General features: G+C 43.7%; 3 protein-coding genes across 4 annotated transcripts; 2 read left to right on the forward strand and 1 right to left on the reverse strand.

Annotated features, from left to right (window-relative positions):
* The first annotated feature begins 813 nt into the window (after positions 1-813).
* LOC125284815 (testis-specific serine/threonine-protein kinase 5-like) lies at positions 814-5,371 on the forward strand. The gene is made up of 8 exons (XM_048228941.1): positions 814-1,154; positions 1,302-1,409; positions 1,921-2,123; positions 2,634-2,689; positions 2,876-3,008; positions 3,353-3,468; positions 4,539-4,721; positions 4,906-5,371. Exons 1-8 carry the CDS (start codon positions 954-956, stop codon positions 5,364-5,366), a joined length of 1,461 nt encoding a protein of 486 aa, XP_048084898.1. The 5' UTR covers positions 814-953; the 3' UTR covers positions 5,367-5,371.
* Positions 5,372-5,434: 63 nt separating this feature from the next.
* On the reverse strand, positions 5,435-12,745 carry hgh1 (HGH1 homolog (S. cerevisiae)). Its single transcript, XM_048228942.1, has 7 exons — positions 12,546-12,745; positions 10,548-11,144; positions 9,329-9,429; positions 9,018-9,116; positions 7,165-7,256; positions 6,813-6,935; positions 5,435-5,835 (listed from the first exon to the last, which is right to left on the reverse strand). Exons 2-7 carry the CDS (start codon positions 11,087-11,089, stop codon positions 5,641-5,643), a joined length of 1,152 nt encoding a protein of 383 aa, XP_048084899.1. The 5' UTR covers positions 11,090-11,144; positions 12,546-12,745; the 3' UTR covers positions 5,435-5,640.
* Positions 12,746-12,928: 183 nt separating this feature from the next.
* Positions 12,929-27,151, forward strand: recql4 (RecQ helicase-like 4). 2 transcript variants are annotated; one of them, XM_048228881.1, is made up of 24 exons: positions 12,929-13,275; positions 13,466-13,499; positions 13,637-13,737; positions 13,869-14,015; positions 14,305-15,578; positions 15,899-15,998; positions 16,296-16,464; positions 16,922-17,047; positions 18,410-18,571; positions 18,867-18,959; positions 19,269-19,405; positions 20,128-20,211; positions 20,509-20,697; positions 21,158-21,340; positions 22,068-22,263; positions 22,679-22,956; positions 23,182-23,319; positions 23,768-24,128; positions 24,671-24,800; positions 25,192-25,352; positions 25,606-25,795; positions 26,081-26,249; positions 26,514-26,622; positions 26,776-27,151. In XM_048228881.1, the coding sequence occupies exons 1-24, from the start codon at positions 13,189-13,191 to the stop codon at positions 26,895-26,897; spliced, it is 4,740 nt and encodes a 1,579-aa protein (XP_048084838.1). In that variant the 5' UTR covers positions 12,929-13,188; the 3' UTR covers positions 26,898-27,151. The 2 variants fall into 2 exon arrangements, with proteins under 2 accessions (XP_048084838.1, XP_048084839.1); XM_048228882.1 differs by having other exon boundaries at positions 13,204-13,275; positions 13,442-13,499.
* Positions 27,152-27,350: the final 199 nt, after the last annotated feature.

Raw genomic sequence — 27,350 nt, forward strand, 5'->3', positions numbered from 1 at the left:
GTGGAAAATGTGATCCCCAGGGATCACTGCTTTACTTGAGGGTTTTAAGATTAAGTATACCTGTCAGTTTCCCGTTTAAGTGCTCCAACGTTGACGCTGACCGCCATACACTAACAGAAATGGCCATTTTCGCCCCCGTGTCTAGGCCAAGGAAAATAGGAGGCAGAGAGAGTGATGGCATGCCGCGAACTCCTACCTTTTCACCGCCCACGCTTCCCTTTTGTACTCAGAATTACATCTTGCCGCAAACCACGGCTTGGTGGTTTCTTATCACGCAAAAGTCTGGTCTGAGTGCCACATGATTGTTTTTACTATGATATTCTGTAACCACACACGGAAGCTCTGTCTTATACATCATATAGATTTGAGATCTAATGGGGAAATTTAATCTGTACTTGGACGTTTGCAGATGTAATTAAATCTAATAACCGCAATATATCACAACCGGTCAATTTCCTTTTCTTGCAAACAGCCTGGCTCTAAAAATATGAAATTATGAATTTTTCCAGCCCTCGTCCAGTAGGAGGTGACAAAGTACGAGTAGTATTTCACCGTATTCAATTGGGCCAGTGTCATGGTTAAAATAATTTAGACAGATTATATCGGTAGGCTATACTAAACTTACTGTCATAACCATATTTGATTTTTAAGGCCTAATCGAAAGAAAATTTGCAAGCAAAGTTATTTTCGATGCCGCGTTTTATACTGTTCCATTCTACTCCTTGATCAGGTTCTGATTATGAACGCCCAACAGAACCGTACGTCACGAAATCAAGGGCCTACATTCTAAAATCGCTTGTTGATTCTGTGGAGACCAGCTTTAACATTACATCGTTTAAAAAATTTGATCAATGATTTAGGCTACATTAGATGTAAAGGAAAAGGACATTGACCTTTGGCCTGAGGCCTGCTATGCGTAAATATTAAGCAGTGATGTGCGGAATAATTTAAATATGCGGAGTTCAAAGGTGAGGGAAACAAAACCGTCCTTGCAGGAGAAAGCCTACGAGTGCAGAAAGAATGGTTATCTTCTTTCCTCAAAAAGAATCGGGACGGGTGCCTTCTCCAAAGTTTACTTGGGATATGCAACTCCAAGCAAGATTTGTCAAAACTATAAGCTTTCCAATGACCTCAGAAGCAAAAAACACAACATGGTAAAGCACATGAGACTGGTGTACTACAGTATTATTTTTCATGCTTTCATGATGATATTTATTTGTTTACTCTCAAGGTTAAAAGTAATGCTTATATGTTAGGCCCTATCTGTAAGATGACAAACATTTATTTCATTATTCTTCAAGGTGGCTATCAAGATAATCTCCATAAACCAGTCACTGCCTGAGTACTCCAAAAAGTTTCTTCACAGAGAAATCCATGCATTGAATGCTACATACCAACATCCCAGTGTGGTAAGTCACTGAGTGACACTCATGACTTGGTAGCTGATGATCATGTTGTTTGTGGCTATTCCGTCCACAGTTGTCACATATGAATCACTTTTAAAGATTTAAAGGACTTTGGGGGTTTTCAGTAGCCTACCCATTCCACTTTCCTTTTCTCCCACATGAAAAGTGTCTGTCAGCAAAAACTCAGCTGCGTGCCATGTGTTGTGTCACTGTATGCTGTCCCTCTGTTGTGGGACCAGATAGCTGCTGATTCTTGTCCTGATCTGAGCCAGTTGTTCCATCAGTTTATACAGATGTGTGGGTATGATCACCACTGACTTGGATGTAGTTTCCGCAGGGGGAGAATACGGCTGTTCTCTCATCTGAACTAAAACTTGACAGCGTACACCACAGCATCCAACCCCTGTCATACAGTACACATTGTGGTTTAACAGTAAACACCGTCTGCATCCAGCTGCATTCCATTTCCACACAAGTCTTCTACCCCCCCTCTCCCCCTCCTGTGTCCTTTCAGATCCAGCTGTATGACATGTTCCACACACTGACGCGAGTGTATCTGGTGCTGGAGCTGGCCCTGCGCGGAGACCTTCTGGAGCACATCAACGCCGTGTCCCAGAGCAAGGGCACCCCCGGCCTGTCGGAGGAGGAGGCATGCGGCATCTTCCAGCAGATTGTCAGCGCTGTCAAGCACTGCCACAGTAACCACATTGTGCACAGGTACCGTCCCATGCTTTGGGATGATGACGGCGTCTCTATCCTGACATTATTTGTCCAACAGAAATTAGCCTACTATTGATACTAGAATCTTACTAGTGATGGTGCAACGTCCACAGGAAGTTCAATTTGAATTTGAATTACAGGAAGTGGAATTACATTCATGCCAATTCAAATAAATTCCACAGTCAGACAACAGAAAGAATGTGTTGAATCTCACATACATTCAGTGTTGGGAAGGTTACTTTGGAAATGTACCGTAATTGTTTACTATTACCCATTACCCAAGTTCCCAATATAAATGTGGTTTGGATTACTGTAAAGCTTCATTATTAAACGCTACACTACACATTTAATTTCAATTCTATATCCTTTAATTGTAGTTCTAGATCCTGTTTTTGACCTCAATTCAAATTCAAATTGTAATTTAGGAGTCATTCACAATTCAATTCTGAATTTTGCACAACCCTGATCTTAATAGACACACTTTGAAATCTCTTTCATCCCCTGCAGAGACCTGAAATGTGAAAATATACTTCTGGATGAGGGAGGCTTTGTCAAAGTGACAGGTGGATATACATCTAATTATCTTGTTCTATGCTTTGCATTTGTCAGGAAGAGGTTTGATGCTGAGTGTTGAGAGTCTGGTACAGTAGTATCTCTGTTAATAAATGTTTAATAAACTTAATGACTTAACTACTCTGAGCCAGCAAACACTTACAGATCTTGCATCTGTTTGCCATGTGTCTTGGCAGATTTTGGCTTTGCAAACAGCTACATAGACAAGAAGGCGTTGATGAGCACATTCTGTGGCTCTGTGGCCTACACGGCTCCAGAGATTCTAATGTCCCAAAAGTACAATGGAGAGATGGCTGACCTGTGGAGCTTGTGAGTGGACTCGCTGAATTTCACTCTGGCTCTGAATACAAATTCCTCCATTAACATTTAATGATTCAATCTCAGTTTCTAGATCAACTTCATTAAGAGACCTTCAATGTAATTTGTTAAAAGGGGATTCACAACAATTGTCCATTGTATGATGTAGTCAGTAAGTTGATATGTTGTTATGAGTTAAGAACTCTAACCTACAGCTTGTCATGACATTGTAATTAATTAGTACATTGTATTAATTAGTCATTAATTACATGCATCTGTATATTCTGAAGCACATTGTTTGATCCAGCGTATGGTTTCATCCCATTCTTTTTTGCCCCCAATGTGTTCACCTTCAGAGGGGTGATTCTGTATGCAATGGTAACCGGGAAGCTACCGTACCAAGAGAAGAACCCCAGGAAACTGGTTCAGCTGTTCAGAAAGGAATTGCCTTTCCACACACCTGTCTCCTCAGGTAACCTCACTGATGTGACACCTAACCATTAGTCATCAAACAGACATGTGCAAAGCAAGTGAATGAACTTAAATGAATGAAGTGCTTTTTAGAGTTTGAGGAAGTATTCTACCAAACCATATGCACAGTAGATTATAAGGCTAACATGATATCACATTGCTATGTGATGTTTTATTAACTGATTTGCTGTTGGTGGCTTTGTGCCATAAGAGAAAATAGGGATCGCTACTGTTACTAATATCTACTTCGGCATCAGAGACAGTGGTTGTCTCCCTTCTGTTTGATTAGGTCTTAACGTCTTCCAACCATATTATTACCACATTATGCCTGTTTCTCCTCTTAGTCCTAATTCCTTCTCTGGGTCTTTACTGGGCCATGGTGCGTTGTATCTTTTCCCCAATGCTATATACGGTCTGTAGGATAAGTAATAGGATACTCATCTCTTCCTTGGAGGAGAGCATATAGAGCACTACTCCACTATTGGCAGATACATTGTAGAATGCTGCTGTTATGCTGTGCTGCTGTTATTCATCAAATGTTTGGCTTTAAAATTGAAACGGCAGCTTTTCTTTTTGTAAACCCTGATGCTAGGCCTACTCTTTGAGCCAATACATTCTTTGCTGGCCTCACCCTTGTCAATATTTTCAACTTGTGGCTTCACGGAATTTGCCCAAGATGTTCATATTCAAACTAGAGCATCAAAGTTGGACCCATTTTGAAACCAAAGAAGTAGGAGAGTGTAACTCATCCAACACCTGTCACACGCAGTTGTATGTCGATATGCAACATTACAAGTTTTAAGCGATGTGTATCGCATAACTAACTGCTGTTTGTGGTCGCTCAGCTGACCTTCATGATTGACCTTATTTTTTTCTGTTCACCGCTAACTACAATTGCTTTACCATGACATCTTGCATGAGAAACAAGTTTGTGTTGTGGATTGTGTACATCATTGTCTTTTTTTTTTGTTTTTGAAAATTGAACTCGGCACATCACCATCACATGTACACCTGAGTACATATTGAATATGACAACAAAGGTTTAGATCTTTGACCTCATCCTCTCTGCAGCCTGTCAGGATCTGATCGTGAGACTGCTGCAGTGGCACCCCTCAACCCGGCTGCCTCTTGACCAGATCAGCCGGCACCCGTGGATGTCTCCCCCTTCCACAACTGACCTTCCGTGCAAGCTGCGTGTAACAAAGAGCGACATCACAGACAGGAGCAAGACTCCAGAGAACAAGTTCCGGAATGGTGAGGTCTTAGGGCTTTTTCTCCTCTAGAGCTCAAAAAAATATAGCGTGCTAGGCTGCATTAGACACCTCATATCCCTCTTTCAGACCTGTCACATGTAATGTGAGGCAAGAAACAATACCGTGATGACAAGTGCTTTGCCTGAGTCTGCCAAACTGCATGGAAAATTGCGTTTCTTTCCTAGCGTCTCCCACGGCCAAGACAGGCCGCACTTGTCAGTCGGGACCTGGCACACCGATCCCCGGGACCACACCTTTCACGCGGAGCAACACCACCCTTGCCGAGGGGCCCCCGAGGGTCCCGGGCGGCCGCCGTCTGGGGGCCAGCAGCACAGACAGCCGTCGGACCCTGCCGAAGAGAGAGGACCGGAAAGAGGAGCCGGCGGCCAGCATGGAAAGCCCCTACCGTCTCCTAAAGAGGCCCACAGTGGACCAGGTCAGCAACCCCAATCAGCTCTTCTTCGCCCGGCCTCGGCCGCCCATGATGCCCAAGCCCTTCCACAACCTGCCCAACTTCCGCAAGCCCGGCCACATGCCTCCCCACGAGCTTGGCAATCACAAGCAGCTGTACAAGCCATCAGAGAGGCTGCCCCAGAGCACAAGGCCGCCCCGAACTCCCATGAAAATCCCCACTACGGGATTCTAGGGCCTGCCCTCGAAACAGACATGCCTTTGTGACTGTAGAGTGAGCAGAGACATTGAGAGGACTCCAGATACAAGAGGACAGTTTGTATTTAGAAAATACATTATTTTACTTAACCTCTGGTTTCCGGTCTGCCGTTACATACCATTAAAAGTGTCCATGATGTGTCATCTTTAGACAAACGAATATTCCACAGTTCATCAAAACAACTGTTATCATAGTTTGTCATACTTTGTCATACAACTGATTCTTGATGCAATATGTAGGATAAATTCGATCATCTCTGCGGTCCTTCTGAAGCTTCGCTTTTGGACTTGTTCTTTTCTACCTCTGCTTTAAGTTCCTGTTGCTCTTTTTCAATCTGCTCTTGTTCCTTGGCATCCAGTTCCTCGAATTTCTTCTCCACGTCTTCAGGGATGTCCACCTCCATCAGGTTCTCCATCCCACTCTCTGGTTCATCGCCAATAAGCACCTATTAAATATAAAAATAAGCAAACATTACACTAAGACACACAAAGGTAAAATGCTGGCTGATCCAGATTCAAGGGAAAAAACAATATACAAAATTTAATTGGATGTAATTTAGGATTTGAGACAGAGGATTAACTTACAGTATATTGCTTATAATGAAGCCAGTGTACTTTGATGATATTCCAGTCAATATATAGCAAGCAGAACGGGTGGAACTTTTTCTTTCAAGACGACCAAATTACAAAACTCGGCAACATGGAAAAGTAAGTAAGTATTCCAGTAATATAATGGAGGTTATGGGCTTGTTATTCACAATATTTCAGCATATTAAAGATCCTATTAGTCCTAGATAAATATTAAGATTCAAATTTGAGCTTGCAGATTTACAGTTTTATGGCCCCGATTTAAACGGCTGGGTGAGGTTTGTCGAGTGAGGCTCTGCCGCTGGACCATGGTTCAAAAGGGATCTCCCAGATGTTATGGAGAAGATCGGAGTTTAATGTGGGACACTGTCACATCTTTTCCACTGAGTCGCTCTCCCCCTCCACACACCCCTTGCCCCCCCCCCCCCTTACATGACTGCCACCACACCACAGGGAAAGGACCAGACTTTTTCCACAAATTTAGAGCATCCATTTCTTTTTTGTTTTGCTTTTTTCTTTTCCTTCGTTCTTTCTTTTTTTTAAACCGAGACCGTAAATCTGTGTATGGTGTTTCTGGAATTCATTTGCCTGGTGTCTTACCAAGCACAACAGCTGACATGAAAACTCACATGGCTAGGCGTTTCCCTTGATGCATTGAGGTGGGATAATGATACTGGGAGTGTGCAAAAAAAAAAAAATAGCGGCAAATTGCGTTGAAATGAATAAGGCTGCTCCATCCATAAAACTTTATTTGAATTTTATGTTTTAATGCGAATGGGTGAAATTGACTACCTACAGAGGGGGGCTGTTCATTTAAACATGGATTAATTTGTACCTGGATAAGTTTCTCGATGGCTGCTTCATTTTGAGGTTCCTTCTCCCATGTGTGGTACTCCCTCATGATGGGGTAGACGTTCTTGTTCTTAAGAATCTGCCTCCCTCCCTTTGTTGCAGTCAGCTGGAACCAAAGAAGAAAAAAACAACACAGCATTTTAGTGTGTGACATGCAGACACACCTACAACCTCAGATATTTTTATGAGGTCAGTGGGTTATGTAAGGTGATGCCTTTGGTATTGAACTGACATAAACAGAGGGAGATGTTTTTATGTTGTATGTAATGACAGCAAGTGTGCTGCCAATTGTAGAATTTTAGATTTTTATTATGTATGGCAGTGAGTGGACTCACAAGCATCAGGGTTTCGACGAGCATCTTCCGAATGTCTGGATCCTCTTCTCTCCTCTTGTCCTCTGGCAGGTACTGCAAGTCTATTGGCAACCCTACAGATACACAGACGTCATGGTTTGTGTGAATGATAGGATTTTGGACATTACTGTTTGCTCCCTCTCTTTATATGTGGTGTGTGTGTGTGTGTGTGTGTGTGTGTGTATCAGTCCTCATAATTCGTCATTTCTGGGGGTCTGAACCAGTCCTGCAACAGTTTTGAGTGCGGACTGGTATTAAGGAGGCCCCGTGAGACCTACCATCGCTTTATTAGATTGGTTTCCCTCCAGACACTCAAGCTGCTAATTATAAAGTGTGGTTACTGTAGGCATGTTCCACACGGCCATAAAACCCAACACGAATGAAGAATTTCAAACTAGTTTATAAGACCGCAGCCTTTGAGCACTGTCCCAAGCTGGACATGGCACAAATTCACGACTTCCAGCCTTGATGACGTCCTCGACTCTTTCCATTCAACTGCAAAAATTCTGATATTACTCCCATTTTGAGTCTTGTTTTGTAACACTCAGTGTGGTGAAACACACTCAAAGTCACCTACCACTAGAACTCCAATTTGCCTCCCGTGACAAAAACAAACACTGCCCCCTACTGCACATAAAACGGTATTCCCTGACATTTGTCATCCAACTGTCTGTTGCACACCTACAGTACATATTACTGCCTCATGATTCAAGGTGGAAATAGCAAGACTTTCGTATTAAAAACACGTCTGCCATTGAGAACATTGATTAGCTTATTCAACTGAAATCCGTTGGGATACAATGTCCTAAGACAAATCAGTCAGAAATCGATTCCTTTTACTCTTTTACAGCATATTTAGCTAAAATCGTTACTAGCAGGAAAGGTTTTCTTTTGTGTTCGTCAACATTTGTGCCACCAGTGGATGGTGAAAAACAATAATATTTGCTCCAAAAGCCAAACAACAGATTTATCAAACGGTATACTGTATATGTATATACTGTAGGTATAAAATATAGGTCAGGGGTATTCAATATACTTCAGCGAGGTCCATTTACGGAAAATTTCCTCAAGCAAAGGTCCAGAGCTTCATAATGTTTAACATGTGTGTATAGATAGATAGATAGATAGATAGTTAAGATTGTGGTGGATCAATCATATCATATTGTCCTCATAAATCGTAAATATTCTGTGGTCTCAGTTCACTGTTGAATGGGTAGGTCTAGCCTACCCTATGCTTGCTCAAAATATATGCTTTGTCTAGTAGTGGTGCTTCAAATTGGCGTTTTTAATAAATCACTACTGTCTCAGAATATAAACATGTAATAAGAGTCAGTCCAGCGTTATTAAAAGCTCTGTTCTCGCTTTCTAATTTTCTCCTCTTTAAGCAATCCATGATTTGACTTATCGCTAACTTACATATTCATCTGATTGTTTCTCGTCCCGTCTCCTCTCCTCTTTCGTTTTCCCTGTTAGGCTATCAGTCTCTTCACCTTAGTAGCCCTAGGCCTAACTTCACTCACTGACTCAACTTTATCAGAATGCACAGATTTGATTGGCTGAGTAGCAGCGAGCGAGATGGTGGTATCTGAAGCTACTGAAGTTAATGCTCTTATTGTTATAGCCTACAAAACATTTAACGCAGCTTTGAAATCTTCAGTGAAAATCTCAATAATTATGGTCCGGATAGGATCACGTCAGGGTCCGTACCCGGACCGAGGTCCGCCTATTGAGGACCTCTGATATAAGCTAACATACTGCTACTTGGCATCTGATGCAATCTCTCTCATCAGTGCATTGTCTTCATAGTCCATCATACTCTCATTGTGTTGCTGTACCTTCGTTCTCTTCCTCAGACAGCTCTTCAGGCCCAGCCAACGGCAGCAGCAGAAAGGGCAGTATGTCCACTTCATCGCTGAGTAACCACTCATGGTGTACTGTAGATAACCAACAGAAGGGACTTGAATAATGGTGAACAACATCAACCACAGTCAAAGAACAGACTTGAACACATCCAATTCCAATAAACTACACAATAGTTAACAACTAGGCCTAAACTAAATAAGTAGGCTAATCAACTCTTGTTAGTCACATTAAGCAAAGCTACTTCTAAGAAAAGCACAGTGAGATAAGGAGAAATGTATCTTACTGTAATCAAAGCAACAGTTTCTCAGTGTGCCTACGACTCCACCACGACGAACTGTTGATTCTTCATACTGAGTGTAGGGAAGCAGCCTCTGGACCACACACCTGAGGTCAAACATAGCCGACATTTCCATTAGGCCTTGATATGCTTATTATCTATACTAATAATGTCTTTATCAAATGTGTACTGACATCGACACCTCCAGGGTCACTTGAGCTGAGAACAATTCCACTTTAAATCATCAGAGTAATACAAAACTAGTGCCGCTTGAAAGGTTTGTAAACGTAATGGTCATTATTGTAACCAATATCAAAAGAACCTTATAACATGTACATTTAAAACCTCAATTTGTCATGCAAACATTTCAAATGGACACAAACAAAGAACATAATATGTAAGACGGGTGTCACTTGCGCTTAAGCCTTTTCGGTGCTCACAGTCCAGGACCAAAGGGTCAAACTGGCCGGGCCACTTCAAAGAATATATTTGATAATTCATCAAAAGTGGTTCATTTAAAGCAACATGATGGAAGAATTGATATCTATACCCCTTGGCGGCAATATTCAACACCATTTAACGCCAAGATGGTACCCCTCAAAAACCGACTAAACGGGTCATGATTCCCAATCAACAATGTTACATAGTGCAATATCAAATGTTATGAGTGCGCATTAGCAATGGCAGTGACTTCATTCTCCATATCTTAAGTCAGCGTATCATCAGAATGGGTTATGTTAAGGTAAAAGAACTGCACAGTGTTGCTTTAACAAAAACAAAACTCAACAAATAAGAAAAATACTACAATCAAGCATCCTCTTATAGCAACAAATCACTGTCTCGTAACGGCTTTGGGCCATTTTTGTCCACTCTTCCTTATAGAACCAAATTTAGGTCTGGATTATAACTTTACCAATTTAGTTTTTCCTCTGCCATTCTTTGTCTGCTTGAAATGCTTTAGGTCATGATCATTATGCATGAGCCATTGTCAGCCCAGCTGAGGAAAACTGGAATATCTGAGATGTCTGCCATACAAATTGGTTTAAATACGGATTTACTAAAGTTATTTTGATATTTTTATGAATATAATGATCTTATCTGTAAGGTTCACAAACTTCCAAGCAGCACTGTATTTATCAGAGCTCAGAGGATGTCACACCTCTTCCGATCAACTCCGAATGTAACAAAGAAGGACACCACTTCACCCTGTCCCAGGTCAACATACCTTTCCTTGTCCAGGATGAACTGCCTGGTTTCAGGCAGCTGAGTCAGGTTAGACAGGAGGGGGCCCAGATAATGCAGAGAGGCCGACTTGTTGAACCCCTCTGTGCAGAAGATCTCCACTATTTTGGCCAGGCCAATGTCTTGCTCCTGCAGAAACCGGAACATCTGTTTACACGTCTTCTCGTGTCGGGAGAGGTTGGTGAGGATGGTGCAGATACGGTCTGAGAGCATGTATCCTGGATCAAGCAGGTTTTGGAAAAGCGTGGGTAAAATATCTGCCTCTTTCACCAATGGCTCATGCAGTGTCTCGTCAGCTGAAAGGTTGACAAGAGCATGGTAGCAGTCCTTGGCTATGGCCAATGACTTATCCACTGTTAATGTGAGGAGCGCTTTGAGAAAGACTGGTTTGGTCCTGAGGTAGCGGCAGCCATCCCTGTTTGCTGTGAGACCCAAGATATATTCGGTAGCCTGACTTTTAACATCAGCTCTCATCTCTAATGTCAAAAACCCCAGGAGTTCCTTGGCCTCGCTGTCATCTAGCATCTTGGCCACAATTAGACGAGTTCTCTCAAGGCACAACTTCACACAAGATTCCCTTCTGCAAAGGAAAACAATCACATATAAACACTTTCTGATGAGGCTATGATACAAGAAATATCAGTTTGATGCGACAGGGCCAATTCAACAGTTCAGGTGAGACTGCTGGGACCCAGCAGTAAACATTCTACTCAATGTGTAAACGACGTTTTCTTCTTTTTACAGAATAAAGAATGCTGATGTACACAGAGCATAATACTGTATGACATAAAGTACAATTCCTGTTAACACTGTTGGCAAAAATGGAGTATACCAAAGTGAGACACGAGATCCAGTCACATAGAAGAAGTACAATCAATATACATAGTTTATTTGGGATGTACACACAAAGCACACGGCACTTCAGAATATGCGTCTCTGACTTGACAGTTTCACCCTCCTGTTGTGTTCGTTTTATGTTTACTAGTTTTGTGTTCCCGGTCAAAATTGACTACTACATTATAACTTGTTATAAATCCATAGTAACATATTATCATCTAATGTTGTGATAGACCTTTGTATCAACCTAAGTTCTACTGGATATTACCCGTTTTGAACTTCCATTTGCTATTTATGGCCTGCAGGCCTCACTGACCTGAGCTCATGCAAGTCAGAAAGGGTAAGATACTATTGGGGAAAGGTTCCAGTGGGGGCTGGCATAGAAGCAAAGTGTGTGTGTGTGTGTGTGTGTACACATACAGTTAATCTGATCAATAGCTACGGTATGTGCCTGGACTCAATTTTATACACTGTCCATTTTCTCACCCATTCATTTCTAAAGGCCGGTTATTTTTGACTGGCAGTACACATTGGTTTTTTAAAGTTAAATAAAACACCCAAGTGTTATGAAAATGATTCCAAATTGGGTTTGTGTGTTCATATTCCCTGTGCTAACAAAGTCATGGAGCAACACAACAAGAGGGTTCAGTACACAACAGATCATGGCAAAGGATAGATAATCATACAGTGACAGTGGCAGAGTCAGGAGACATCCAGGCTGATATCAACCCAGGCGCCTTACATTATCCATGTTTTGGAAATTAGTACAGATATCATACAGGGTCATGAAGTAGGTGCATACTTTAGTGTCAAAGTGACCTACTAATGACAAATGTAGAACATTCAACCACATATTGGAATACTGGACATAATGCTCTCCTACTTTCTCTAAACACCAAGTATTATTGAATTTCCCCTGGGGATCAATAAAGTATCTATCTATCTATCTATCTATCTATCTAAGTAAGTTAGCTCCCATCAGCTGAGTAGACTGGGACACGCTGGCTAGATCCTCCTCTATGTCTGAAGCATAATAATGATAATGACAAAAAAGTAATTACAAAAGCTTATATTACTTTACATTCGGTTAAACTCAAAAGATATCCACATAGACTTCAACAAAAAATGAAAACATGCTGCTTACCTTGCTGTCCTCCGATCCACGCTGTGCAGAGCATGCGAAAAGTATCATTACGCAGTTCCGTGTTTTTGGAGTGACATGCGTGTTGACCAATTGAATTACAGTGACTGGAACAATTTCCGCGTTGTCTCTGCTGATTTCAGATTGAAATAAAAAAAAATAGGAGAATGTGTGTGTTTAGCGTATTGCTGCATTCTCCCTGAAATGTTGATTTAGAACAAATCGTTGCGAATATGTACTGAAAAAAGTGTGCACAGAGAGTTCATGCGACCGGGGAACGAAAAGTAAATGGGTGGGTTCCACACCGTGGTAGTTCATTGGACATGGTTTTCATATCTCATCTACGATTGGTTAGTTGTGTAATGACACTTCCTGCGCGCTAAAGTTGTAAGAGATTCTTTTTTACGCCTCACGAAATGACAGCCACCACAAGCTAAAAGAAGACTTTAGCATTTTATGATTGTTGATCTAAAATGAATACCTGCTATCGGGAATCTATCAAATCTGGGTGAAAAGTTCCGAAGGAGGACAGTGGTCTAATATGCAGCATTCAAGCAACCACATCGCAACAAAACACCATTGACTCTGGTAGCAAAGTTCATTTAGGATTTTCTAGTTATTCCGATATCTTAGGTTCGGTTTAAAAATGTCAGACAGATACAATGATGTCAAAATTCTTCTTAAAGACTGGGAGCGCGCATTTTTACAGGAACAAAAGCGAAAACCCAACAAGGTAAGGAAGGCAGGCCTGTGTAATAATACAGTTTAGCCAACCAGCCAGCTAGCCTCATGTTTGTCGCTTGCTGTTACCTTGTAACGTTACTGTTCTTGGCTATGCACATCTTGGCTATGCATCATTAACTCCAGCATTAACGTGTGCGGTCTTTGTTTCCTTTGAGATTGTCTTGAATCTTTTTTTTTAGGATGACATTGACAAAGCCCCTGAGGAGACTAAAAGTAAGTTGTCTTATTATGGGTATGGTTATTTTGTTTATCAGAAAACTTAAAGACAAATCTAACTTGTGTTGTTTATATAGATCATGATTGGTCCACAAGCATGTCATTTAGCTTACCTTATGTCATTTGCCCACTAGAGCTCTACAAAGAATATCGTACCTTGAAAGAAGCTAAAGAGAACAATACTAGTAAACATGAAGTACCAACACAAACCCCAGAGACCAACATCACAGCCAAGGTGAGTTCCACAATATCCGTCTTGTGCTCCCACCACAGGACCTTGTGGTATCTGTTATGTATTATTTTAAGATATCAAGTTTTCTTAATATTGATGTGAAGGAGTTTGGGATTTTTCATGTTTCTGTGCAGGAGCCAGACTGCTGGGGATCCCACCTGAGCCGCAAGAACATGCCTGTTGCTCCTCCGAAGCTCACCCCAAAAGAGAAGGAATCTTTGCAGGCCTCTGCTCAGTACTTTGGCATGAAGCTGAAATTAAATCTCGGGTCTTTGACCAAGGTAAAATACATTGCTTTCAACATTCTGTTTTTAAGTAATATAAATAATGGTCAGTTCCTTCCAGAAACTCTTATTTGAGCATATAGTTTGGCACTGCACCATATCAATATATTCAGGATGTCAATTTTATATGTAGAATTATTATTGAGTATATTATTTTTATTTAAAAATATTAACATAAAGGCCATTTCAAATTAAATGAATCAAGGATATCGTGTAGTAGTATGCAATTCTAAAAATACATGGGGGACTAGGATTCATATACTGCTGTCAATCTGAAATTTTCCAGGACAGACCAGTGACCCTGAAAAAGTCCCTCACTCCCAGGAGAACACCACTGAAAACGTGGAAAGATAGCCAGGAGGAATCGTGTCCCCCAGCATTAACTGCTAATGTTGAACTGCCTCTTCCCAAACCAGCCAACACGTGCCCAGACCCCAGTGCCATGCCTGTGCAAACGGCCAGCACAGGCTTGAACGAGGAGCCATATGAGCCTTTCATGTCTCTACCAGCCTTCACCCCGTCCAAAGCACGGTGCCCTACTACGCCTGGTGCCTCCGCCAGCCTGGCACAGAGAGCCCAGCAGCTGCGCCAGTCGGTGAGCAAGCGTCTGTTGTCTGTGGACCACGGCTGGCTGCAGCGCTGTCAGGTGTTTGACGAAATGGATGACAGGGAGCGGCCGGTCGCAGGCAACGTGGAGAAGAAGAAGGAGGAGGAGAATTCTGGCGAGTCGAGCAGTGGCCACGCTCCATCGCCTCGTGCAGCCGCCGCGGCCGAGTTGACGCCGGCCTGTGCCAGCCCGAATAAACCAGCTCCCGCGGGAGATGGAGCGGCCAGGAACGCCCCAGCCCGTCCGCGGCCTCCAGACGACAGGCCACAGATGGGTGGCGTAACGTCTCCGGTCGGAGCTGCCTGTCTCTGGGCCGAGGGCCACGGCTCCTCATTAGGGCCCAATGATGGAGGAGGAGGAGAAGGAGATGGGGATGGAGAAACCAGACCTGGTCTCGGAGGAGCAGAAGGAGCGGAGCGGGTCAGAGCGGAGCGGGCCAGTGGCACCGGCACCGCCAAGAAGCCCCGTGCGCGAGCCAGGAAAAGACAGGAGGAAGACGAGGAGGAGGAAGAGACTGAGCAGGCAAAGGAGCAAGGTAAGGAACTGAGGTCGAAGAAGGGGCCGCAAAGAAAGGGCCGAAAGAGGCCGAGGGACGACGACGGAGGAGAGGAGGAGGAGGGAAAAGGAGACGGGGAACAGAAACCAGGAGACGAAGGAGATGAAAAGAGGGGCACAGCCAAGAAGAGGAGGAGGACGACCAAAAAGGGAGAGACGACAAGCGCTTCAGACAGCCCCAAAAAAGCCAGGGCTCCACGTGGGCGGAAACAGAAGGCCAGAGGAAACGGAGGAGACGGCAGCGACCCCGAGGAGCAGGAGGAGGAGGAGGAGAAGAAGAAAGCGCTAAAGCAGAAGCCCGCGAAGCCCCCCCAGGAGAACCTGCTGGGGGAGGTGGACGAGGAGGACGCACGGGCCGCCTCCTCCTCCTCCAGGGTGAAGAACACCATGAGGCCAAGGTGTGTTTCTTTTTTTGGGGGGTTGACCGCTCGAGTGTTTCGTCTCACTCAGTAACTGACGCTCCGTGTGATCACAGATCTTGGAACGGCTCCTCAGTGACAGCCAGGTGAAAAATGCTGTGGGAGTGTGATGAGTTTCAGTCACGGATGGCTCAATTTGCCATGCCTGTTAGGCCCTCAGACATATCCAGCACTTAGTCATTTATTTAGTACCCCTTATTCATTCTGAGTGATGACCTCCCCCATTCCTATGAAACACAGTAAGGCCACTTTTCCTATTTATAAACTGTATTTCTTGTGTTCTTTCTCCACACTACCAGAGGCACCAAAAATACAGACGCCAACTTTGTGAAAATCAACTTGAAGAAAAAGTCTCATGTCAAAGGATATGCCTTAAGGGGGGCTGGACTTCGTAAACAGGTGAACAAAAACATTTAGAATGTATGTGTGTGTGTGTGTGTGTATATATATATATATATATATATATATATATATATATATATATATATATATATATATATATATATATATATATATATATATATATATAAACAGTGAATTAAAAAAAAATAATTTATATATATATATCGTAAGTAGTTGTTTCACACCTGTTTCAAGAGTGACACCTCTGTGTATTTTGGTGTCTATGATGTATGACAAGAGTCAAAGGCGAGATGGAGAGAGTGGTGGTTGCTTATGTGAGTGGTGTCATTTCAGATGTACATGCAGAAATTCCAGCTGAAGGGTGAGCGCTTTGGAGGGCCCGGATTTCGAGGTGGAGGTCGAGGCCGAGGCCGGGGAGGCTTTAGCGGTTTCAATCGCCAAGGAGATACGTGCTTTAAGTGTGGAGGCACAGGCCACTGGGCTATGAACTGCATGGGTAGAGGTAAGGACAGGCATTACCATATGACCGCAGGAAATCCATCTCTTATGCCACCTAGTGAAGTAGTCCTGGTTTTTGACAACCCCAATGTTTCCAGATACCATACGGCTTTCACATCAATCACATGACCCATGCTGAGCTTGCAAAAAGCATCTTGGTCTTGAGGCCTAAGTCTTGGATTTAATGCTCAGCAAGTCTATTCACCCATTAAATGTATGCTCTCTCACAGCTAGACATCAATTCGCTTACATGCATGATAGTCGCCAGTGTTTTTAACCAACCAGACTATTCTGTCCGTTCTTGGCCGGAGAATCAATTCCAATGCCTCCCCTAACTAGTGAATTATGCTCTGCGCTCCCATAAGTGTATTGCCATGTTGTACAGCAAGACATGAGGAATGCCTGCTTCTTTGCTGTTAATGCCCTTGACCCCGTTCTCGCCTCTGTGAATCCCCCCCCAGCTCCGGCTCCTGCGGTGGACAGTGGCGCCGCTGACGGTGCGACTCCCGAGGAAGAGGAGCCATTCGAGCTGCCCACCCTGGAGGAGGTTGCCCGGGCGACTGGAACTCTGCGTTCGGAGCCCATAGGTGAGTCAGTGACCGTGACCTCTCGTCACATGCTGCTGCGAGAAAGAGTGTTCTGCACGTCGTCTTCTGGTCGGAGTGTTCTACTGCGGTTGAGCAAGGTCTTGACCCTTTTCCCCACACACACGCACACCCAATCATTTTCTGTCACCATTTTGCTCGGATAATACAATCCCCATCAGGCCTGAGGCCTTTCTTGACGTGCTGACCCTCCTGGTTTTCTGCTGTCGCATAGGGTACTTCTTCCCTTGGCAGCCCGAGCCGTTGATCCATTGGCAGGGGTTTATCGCCGGAAAGTTTATATGTCTGACTTGAAAATAATGGATTTCAATGGTGACTTGTGCCGTAGCATAGCCAAGCCGACTGGAAACGTCAAAGCCCTTCATTCCACAAAAGGAAAGGAAAGAAGAAAAAAAAAGAAAGAAAGAAAGAGAAAGAAAGAAAGTCTGCAAATGACGCGCGAGGACCTGATCAGCGCAAGATCAAACCACATAAGTCCGACCAGCTCTTTAGCCCTCTCTGGATACTTAAGGTCTCGCTCAACCGCAAGTGGCGTCTCGCATGAATTGAAGTACGAGTCGGGGAGGGTGCTGGGGCAGTAAGGGGGTTGAGGGAGGAGGAGCAGCGGCCGCCGGCTGTCGCTCGCTTGCTGCTCCTGGTCCTGCTCCTACCGCCGCATACAGCTGCCCAATTCCCGAGGGCACGCTCTACCGGGCTCATTTTCACAGCGTTTTTGGAAATCTCGCCCCACACGCGGACGATGTCCAGTGCAGAAGTGATTCCGCAGAAGCGGGCCAAAGCCAAGACCGCATTAGGCCTGTGGTCGGGGGACTAGATGAGCTTACCAGCTCCCCGACTGTCTGGCCATGATGTCATGGGCTCGCCCCTCGTGCCAGAAGGTCAAAGTGCTCATGCTATCCCTCCCCCTCTCCATCACCGCACACACTCTGTATGGCCATTGATATTGCACAGAAGGCCCTGATCGAAATAACTTTTCGCGCCGATGTCGCAACATGCAAATACAAATCTGTATAGGATTTCAAGTTAATGCGTGTCCGTACTAGGCATAGCTCATAATGTCTTGGAGGAATACTGTGGTTTGGAATGCAACTTTTATGAACTACGTGGTGCAGAGACAGTGCATATTTCTTCAGCCCAGCCATTTGAAATGCACATTGTAACTCCACAAATGTTGAATAAACAAGATCTTGAAAATAAAATCTTACGCTCATCAACTATTGATATTCTCACACCAAGGAAGGGCAAATGAATGACCAAAGGGCTCAAGTGTTTGAGTAATGAAATCTGTCTGCTCAAGTCTGTTGAAGGCCACGTCTTTACGTTATTTTGGGTCCTCGCATATAGTGGTAGCACCCCCACCACCGAATGTGGGAGATGAGGCAGATGACCAGGAGGACAAGCAGGAAGAGGTCCTGCTGAATGTGATCAGACCGGACTATGAGCGGCCTCCCCCACCGCCTCCAATGGAGCCCCTCTATGGCCTCAATGAGGATGGCAAAGTCAGAGGTATTCCACATGTTTATTAGACACATCCTCATCCAAATCACAATCATAGATCAGTGGTGCCAGCATGATACAGCTATGCAGACACACATTTACACACATTTATTTTGTGTTTTCTTTTTTCTCATTAAATACTGTGCAGCAAAATGAATGATTTCATTACCTTAGAATCAATTCATTCAAACCGACCAATCAATAAACAGGCCAACCCACACACACACCCACAAATGTAGATTTTGTTTGCATCTCCGTGGCATGAGTGTGTATATTGAGGATGTATATATCCACCTCTTCACAGCTGCTCCAGAGGAAGTCTTGGAGGCCCTCAGGGACTTTGGATACAAATCCTTCAGGCCCGGACAGGAGGTGGCCATAATGCGAATCCTATCTGGTAAATATATTAACTCTCTCAGGTTACTTTCTGATCGCTACTCTTTTCCTTTAATAGTGCGGAGAGCTGTTCATAGTGAGTGGACTGTGGAGTCACGCATCAATCATACTGTAATTCCCCAACTATTAGCTGCAGCTTATACATTAATTTTGCTGAATTTCTTTAGCTATGAGGTTAACGCTCTGGGGCAGTTAATATGGTATTAATATGGTTTTGTTTTAACTGGCATTTAACTGTCCTGCGGCTTATACACAATGCGGCTAATACACAGGAAATTACTGTGATGATTCACCTGTGCTAATACTTCAGGCTTGTCTACACTTGTGGTGTTGTCAACTGGGATGGGCAAATCCCTGTGCTACCAGCTCCCAGCGTATCTCTATGCCCAGAGGTCCAACTGCATCACACTTGTGGTCTCTCCTCTGGTCTCCCTCATGGATGATCAGGTATGGATTCAACCTTTATGTCATTTTTTAGAAATTCACTGAGGATGGAAAGCCCTTAGCCTGGCGAGCCAGACCCACATTAAAATGTAGGGTCTGGGCACTCACTGTTCGCAGTGCTCAGTCCGAGGGGCGGGATAATCAGTTGTCTTTCAAATTCCCTCTGCTGCTAATAGGATATTTGTTTTCAAGTAGCAGGGAATTCAAGCCAAACCGTTGCAACTCTGCCATAAATCATTATGTTAAGCCCACCAAACGACTCTATACACGATTTCAATGTCCTGATTAAGTTTCGATTTCTGGAGCTCACAAGCCAACGGAGAGTTGCTAGACTAGCCCTGGCAGCAAATGTAATCTCGTCTAGATTTCTAGGCTAGAAAGCCCTCATTTTCAATGATGATAGTCACAAATAAAACAAATTAGATATTAATAAAATGATTAAAATAGGTAAAAAATATATAATAATAATTAAACCACATGTCTGTGTGTGTGTGTGTGGGGGGGGGGGGGGGTCCATAGGAAAGTCGGAATAGATTTTTAGAGTTTGTTGAAAAGTATTCCAAGAAGGTGGGGTTGGTGGTTTGATTAAGATGAATTCTGAGGCTAAGGTAGGGATCATGCTTTCTCAGAAACCCAGTGCTGCTGTGCTTGAGGATGCTGCAGGGACATATATTTATTCATTTTTAACATATGTTTAAAAATTTTTTTTTCTTGTCTTCTTCAAGCTGTCAGGGTTGCCTCCCAATCTCAAGGCTGCTGCCATTCACTCTAACATGTCAAGGAAACAGAGGGAAACTGCCATAGAAAAGGTAGGTAAACTTTCCTTCTTTACTGATAATAGTAAAAAAAGGAGGTCAGAATTAACCAATGTAACCATTAGTTGTCTGCATTTTATTATATACAATTATTTGTTATATTATTAATGTAGTTATATTAGTTATATTAGAAAGCTTACAGCTGACTGACCTGGACGAAATACAAGTACATATCATGATGTGCAAGCTGTACTGTCCTACCCTAAAAACCTTCCATTGACTTATATTAGATCAAGCAAAAACAGTGCAGTGAACCGTGATATCTAAACCAAGACGTAAACTACCCCACAGGTGAAGGCAGGCCAGGTGCATGTGCTGCTGCTCTCCCCCGAGGCGCTGGTGGGTGGGGGCCACTCAGGCGCAGGCTGCCTGCCCCCAGCTGACCAGCTCCCCCCAGTGGCGTTTGCCTGCATCGACGAGGCCCACTGCGTGTCCGAGTGGTCCCACAACTTCAGGCCCTGCTACCTCCGACTGTGCAAGGTAAAAAGAATAACACTGGACTGAGGTCAGTGTCTGTAAAGCAGTGCCAAAAGACTATTTTACTATAACCCTGTCCGAACAGTTTCACCTCATTTAAAGGCAGATAGAGGTGTTCAATAATGGTGATAAAGGCATTTTAACCAATCAAAGCTTTCCTATTTACAATCACTACCTCCATACTCTCTCTATAGTGTAACTGTGTACATGTTGTAACATTTGTAAATATGAATCGAACATAATAGATGCACAATTAGTCAATAGGCCTCTATATTTAATACATGAATTATTATTTTTATATTTATATTTAATTATTAAGATAATAATAATAATAATTATTATTATTATTATTATTATTATAAATGTTGTTGTTTTTATTATTGGTATTATTATTAATCGTAATAGTATTGGTATTATGATAAATCATTCCCTGCCAACTCTCTTTGATCTTTGTGGTCTGTAGGTGCTGAGGGACCGTCTGGGGGTTCGCTGTCTGCTGGGTCTGACGGCCACGGCCACTCTCTCCACGGCCCTGGACATCGCACAGCATCTGGACATCACAGACCAGGATGGCATCGCCGTGCGCTCTGCTGCCGTGCCACACAACCTGCAGCTGTCTGTCTCCATGGACCGAGATAAGGATCAGGTGCATCCCATAGTACTTTTATAGTCTTATGAGATTTTTATTCATTGAGAGAGAATATTTACAGTAATTTGAAATGTTTGCATTGGTCATATATTTAATCATCAAGGTAGTGTAGTGTGGTGTAGCGAATGGAGTGAATAATTCACTCAGCCGTGGGGCTCAGACGGGGCAGCCGTGGCCTACTGGTTAGCACTTCGGACCTGTAACCGGAGGGTTGCCGGTTCGAACCCCGACCAGTAGGCACGGCTGAAGTGCCCTTGAGCAAGGCGCCTAACCCCCTCACTGCTCCCCGAGCGCTGCTGTTGATGCAGGCAGCTCACTGCGCCGGGATTAGTGTGTGCTTCACCTCACTGTGTGTACACTGTGTGCCGTGTGTGTTTCACTAATTCACGGATTGGGATAAATGCAGAGACCAAATTTCCCTCACGGGATCAAAAGAGTATATATACTATACTATACTATACTAATCACTCCACCCAGCCTTGAACCCGTGTCTCTGGGGGAGAATACAACTGCACTGAACCAGGTGCTCCATTATAGATGGAGTATCAAAGCACTGGATAAGATTTTGCACAGTATGAAATCAACAATGCCTTACAACTGGCCATAGCATTTGGATATATTTTAGGGGTATTTCTATAAATGGATATGCTGGTTTACCTCCCAAGTCTGATCATCACCTGCCTGCATGGCTCACGGCTGTGGCATTCTCTTTCCCTCCCCCCAGGCCCTGGTGACTCTGCTGAAGGGTGAGCGTTTTGGGGCGCTGGAGTCCATCATCGTCTACTGCACCAGGCGGGAGGAGACCACGCGCATCTCGGCACTTCTGCGCACCTGCCTGCAGGGGGTGACAGTCAAGGAGCCCGCCGTCCCCCGTAAAGAGATGGAAGACAATCCTGTGGGCAGGAAGAAGAAAGCTTTGGGTACATGTTGGTCCGCCACATGATATGGATTGTATTATTTATTGTTAATCAAGAAGTGTTTATATTAGTTATTGTTAATCAATAAGTGTAATAAGTAGGATAAGAAAGATAGGTTCAATTTACAGGGACTCCAGATAATACACAAATGATCTAAATCATTTTATCGAACAGTGACAACGAAATTATATGACATATATAACAGTAATGTGAACTAATGTTACTTTTAAAGGAATTTAGAAATTTGAGCTCATCCTCTGCAAATGTATGGATTTATGGATGTGTGGATATATAATATCCATATATTTACAATTATTGCTGTAATGGGTCAGTGTACTGATAACCAAGAGTAGAATGCAAGGAAATTAACTTTCATGCTTCATCTTTGTGTCCCTTTGCTCTCGCTGTGCCTCTACAGCCAGGAAGAAGATCCGCAAGCCGCTGAAGTGGATCGCCGAGTCCTACCACGCAGGAATGTCCGCTTCGGAGAGACGCCGCGTCCAGAACAACTTCATGTGCGGCGAGCTGCGGGTTGTGGTGGCCACCGTGGCCTTCGGCATGGGCCTGGACAAGTCCGACGTACGCGGCATCATCCACTACAACATGCCCAAGAGCTTCGAGAGCTACGTGCAGGAGATTGGGCGCGCCGGACGAGACAGCGAGCCTGCCCACTGTCACCTCTTCCTAGACCCCGAGGTCAGACCTCAGCTGAAGAATTTATAATTGAAGTCTGCACTGAGAATCGCACGTTTCATAGTGCTATGTTTTTAGCATTTTTAGCAGTGTATTGTTAAAATACCAAATGCTCCTTCAACAGTGTGAAACCAAGAAAATGTCATATATTTGATGTGTTAGTCCTTTGCTTCAATATCTTAACTGACCGCTCTGACACTAGATTGTTGACCTCTACTCCCTATTTAGGGTGGGGACCTGCATGAGCTGCGAAGGCACATCTACTCAGACACTGTGGACTACATCACTGTGAAGAAGCTCGTACAGAAGGTGTTTCCACCTTGCAAGTGCAGACAGATTCATCAGAAGCATCAGGAAATGGCTAAGGTCTCCCTGCCCCTTATTGATCTGTGTTCACTTTTTATTCCCTGTTCATTTCATTTTCATGTTCATCAGAATTCACCTTATCTTACCTATCCTCCTTGTGCCTTGTGGTGACAATTGAGTGAATAAGAACAATTAAGAACTCACAATTAATCCTTTGTCACTCCAATTAAATCTGTGGTTTCAAACTAACCACCCAAAGGTAATGAGGTTGCACACAAAAACGAACATGCCAACATTTCGAAATATTGACATGTTTGTTTTTGACTTGGCCAAAAATAAACAGGTGAACTAGAGATGAGTCCAGTTCTATAAAGACCATGTGTGCAACCTCATTACATTTGGGTAGTTAGCTTGGAATCTTAAATCATTTAGGGTTAGAACCTCAAACGAAGACTGGGAAGGCACATCCTTTCAAACAAATAGCTAAATCTGTGTTTTCTTCCGGAAGGCCATGGAAGTGGACGATGACGAGATGCTTGAGATGATGGACGCTTGTGAAGAAACCCAAGATGGGCAAGGGCAGCAGAAAGAGACAGAGGCACCTGAAGATATGCCCATGGAGGAGACGCCTGACCAGAGCACCGGCAGAGAGGAGCAGAGTCTCCCGCCAAGCACAGCAACAACAGCCCAACCCCAGACCATCTCTCACACTGACCACAAGGACATGGCAGAGATGCCTGAAGAGGAGAGCAAGGAGGAGACAACTGAGGGAGAGAAGGAACTGACCGTCACAGAGAGAGTCTGTCACACCCACGAGAGGGCTATCCCAATGCAGGACACGGTAGAGGCCCTGGACATCACCGAAGAAGGTGATTTTGCAGTCACTGCAAGGGGTCACAGTGCTTTGATGACTTTCACATCTAAATATTTTCAAAGATCATTTATCGCCTCTGCTCGATTGGTCCAATGCTGAAACTAACCAGAATCCTAGAGCCAAATTTTAACATACATTAAAGGGGAAGTCCGGCGAGTTTTCACAAAGATCTCCGTTTCTCGAGAGTCAGGCAGCTACAGCCTACTCTCTGTGGGCATGTACATGGGGGCTCACGGATATGCCCACAGAGTGTAGCGTTGTAGCTGTCTGGCTGCATTAGCTGCTGGTTGTAGCAACTCGAGCTAGGTAAAACCGATAGTTTTCATTTTGTTTCGTACTGACAGTACTCTGTGACCTCGAGAAATGGAGATCTTTGTGAAAACTCGGATTTCCCCCTTTAAGGTTGGAGGTACATACACCCGGTGCCCAAATGACCTGATTCTAGGCAGACAAAGTTTCCTCCTTCTGCTTTAGCCTTTCTTGCATCTCTCTGTTTTAAAGTTGTAAGCCCGAGGTCGACCCTATTTGTATTCACAGGTCTGGAGACGCTGCTGTGCTACCTGGAGCTGCACCCCCAGCGCTGGGTGGAGCTGCTCCACCCGACCCTCTCCCACTGTAACCTGCAGTGCTATGGAGGCTCCCAACAGCTGCGCAAACTCACCAAAATGTACAGAACTGCAGTGCTCATTTGTGTGGTTATGTGTGTATGTGTGTGTACAGTATGTGATGTGTATTTCTGTTTGATTACCTTGTGTGTCAGGAATGTTGATGTACAGTCAGTGACCTCTTCTGTCTTACTGTTATCACTCAATTGTTTACTAAAACGTTTATTTTTTTTTTTTCAGTTGAATTAATTGGTAGATCATCACAGCATTAGCAACATTGTGTGTGTGTGTGTGTGTGTGTGTGTGTGTGTGTGTGTGTGTGTGTGTGTGTGTGTGTGTGTGTGTGTGTGTGTGTGTGTGTGTGTGTGTGTGTGTGTGTGTGTTCCTGTGAGCTGGTGTTGTTTGTTTGCCTCCCCCTGTGTAACTCTCTGCCCCGTGCTGTGTTGCTGCTAGCTGTCCCCCCATCGCCGTGGCCCTGGCGCGGATGAGGATGGCAGGGGAGCGCGTGGAGAGCTGCAGCTCGCTGGACTTCGACGTGGTGGAGCTGGCCGACACCATGGGCTGGCAGTTGTACCTGGTCAAGAAAGGACTGCGGCAGCTCCAGTGGGGCTCTGGTCAGTCAATCAGTCAGTCAGTCAGTCAGTCAGTCAGCCAGACCATGTATTACTGTGTGTATGTCCACATGAGATGGAGAAAGCATATCTATTCATGTTTAAGTGAAAGAAAAAAAGTTACTAATTTTCTATCATTGAGTGTGAGCAGTAGTTGTTGATACAATATTAGTTTCATTACATGTTCATACAATATGAGTTTTATTAGTTATTTCTACATAGTATTAGCTTTTAAACGGGTCACTTTCTGCCCCAGGGTCGTTTGGTGGCACAGGGAGGACTGGCATCCATGTCGAGTTCAGCAGCCTGTCCTTCTACTTCCGTTCCTACGGTGACCTAAGCCCGGACGAGATGGACCAGGTGTGTGCGTTCCTGCACGGGCGTGTGGTGGCCCAGGAGAGGACACAACTCTACCAACTCAAAGCCTGTTTCAAAGCCTTTCGCAGGTCAGCTCGCCAATGCTTGAAGGCTCTAAATGGGGAGTGATGCTATACTATTACACTGGTAGTAGTAATACTGTGATTGTATACTGATGGTAGTACTACAGGTTCCTATAATAGCTATATGTTAATGTGCTAGTATGGTTAATGTATTATTACTTTGGAGTTATTCTCTCTAGAAGGCTGTCACAACAATTACATAATTGAGATTGAGATTGAGAAAATGCTGAGTAAAAAACATTTAATTTTTAATTTTTTTTTTTATGTAACACCTTACATTTGTCCTTCTAGTGTTGCATACCGGAACTGCAGCTTCTGCATGGATGAGCTGGACGAGGAGAGGAGCCTGAAACTCAAAGAGCTGCTGAGTGAGTACTTCGACAAGAGGAGAGATCTGGACCTGAGCAAAGAGTTCCAGCAGGATGAGGACGAAGAGGACAACTCGCTTAACAAATTCAAGGTACGCTGTGCGTGCATATGTGTGTGTGTGTGTGTGTGTGTGTGTGTGTGTGTGTGAGTACAGAGACATAAATGTAGCTTAAGCTTGTCATTTTGCCAAGGAGCCTTGAAACTATTAAACTATATTACTATTTAACCGCTAAACTAGTAATGAAATGTTAAAATGACGGTGCCAGAGAAAACATTGTGAACATTATTTGTTGTCTTCTTTAATTTATGTGTTTTAATTTATTTTTGTCCATTTCATTTATCTGTCCTTCATCAGATGAAAGATTGGGAGGGCCAGATTCGTGCCGACATCCGAGGTTTCCTGGCCAATCGCAGCGACGAGAAGTTCTCTGGAAGGGCAGTGGCAAGGATATTCCATGGAATTGGTAAGCTTCGGGAGGAGGGGAAAATGGAAATGTTGATGTATGTCTATTCTCTGTGGTTCCATCCTTGAGTGCCATGTGCCATGTTGCTGGAGACTGAGCGTCTCCATTTTGATGGTATCTAATCTAATTGCTTTTCTATTTTATATGTCTTAGGGAGCCCATGCTATCCTGCCCAGATTTATGGCAGGGACCGTCGGTACTGGAGGAAGTACATTCAGTTTGATTTCAATGAAATCATCCGCTTTGCCACACAAGAAATAATAAGGACAAAATGATGAGAGGATGAACTTGAATGGCTTTTTTGAGTCACCATTTTATAGTGAACTTGATTGTGCTGCTCTCTGTATATATGTATCTGTTAGTGTACATTTTTAGAGTTGTATAATGTGTATGATGTTTTTGTGCTTTGAAGTATTTTCATATGAATAAAATGTGGATTTTTGTTTTGTGTGTTTTTATGTTGATTTATACAGCAGATAAGTAGGTTTTGCTAAATTTCAAAGCATCACAATAAACGATGTAAAAGAAAGAACACATTTTTTTTGTGTTTGTCAGTATCTTGTATTGATGTTATATTTACGTTAAATGAAGTCTGATCCAAACTTATTTTTCTGTGACCAGTCTATGCCACTGAATTTCTCCTTGTCCTCTCAGGTGAGGGTTGATTACGATCTTGTAAGTTCAAGTCAGCCAGATGAACGATCTGCACGGCCATCTCCTGCATAACA

Source organism: Alosa alosa, chromosome 20 (genome assembly GCF_017589495.1).
Source record: "Alosa alosa isolate M-15738 ecotype Scorff River chromosome 20, AALO_Geno_1.1, whole genome shotgun sequence".
NCBI classification, from domain to species: domain Eukaryota; kingdom Metazoa; phylum Chordata; class Actinopteri; order Clupeiformes; family Clupeidae; genus Alosa; species Alosa alosa.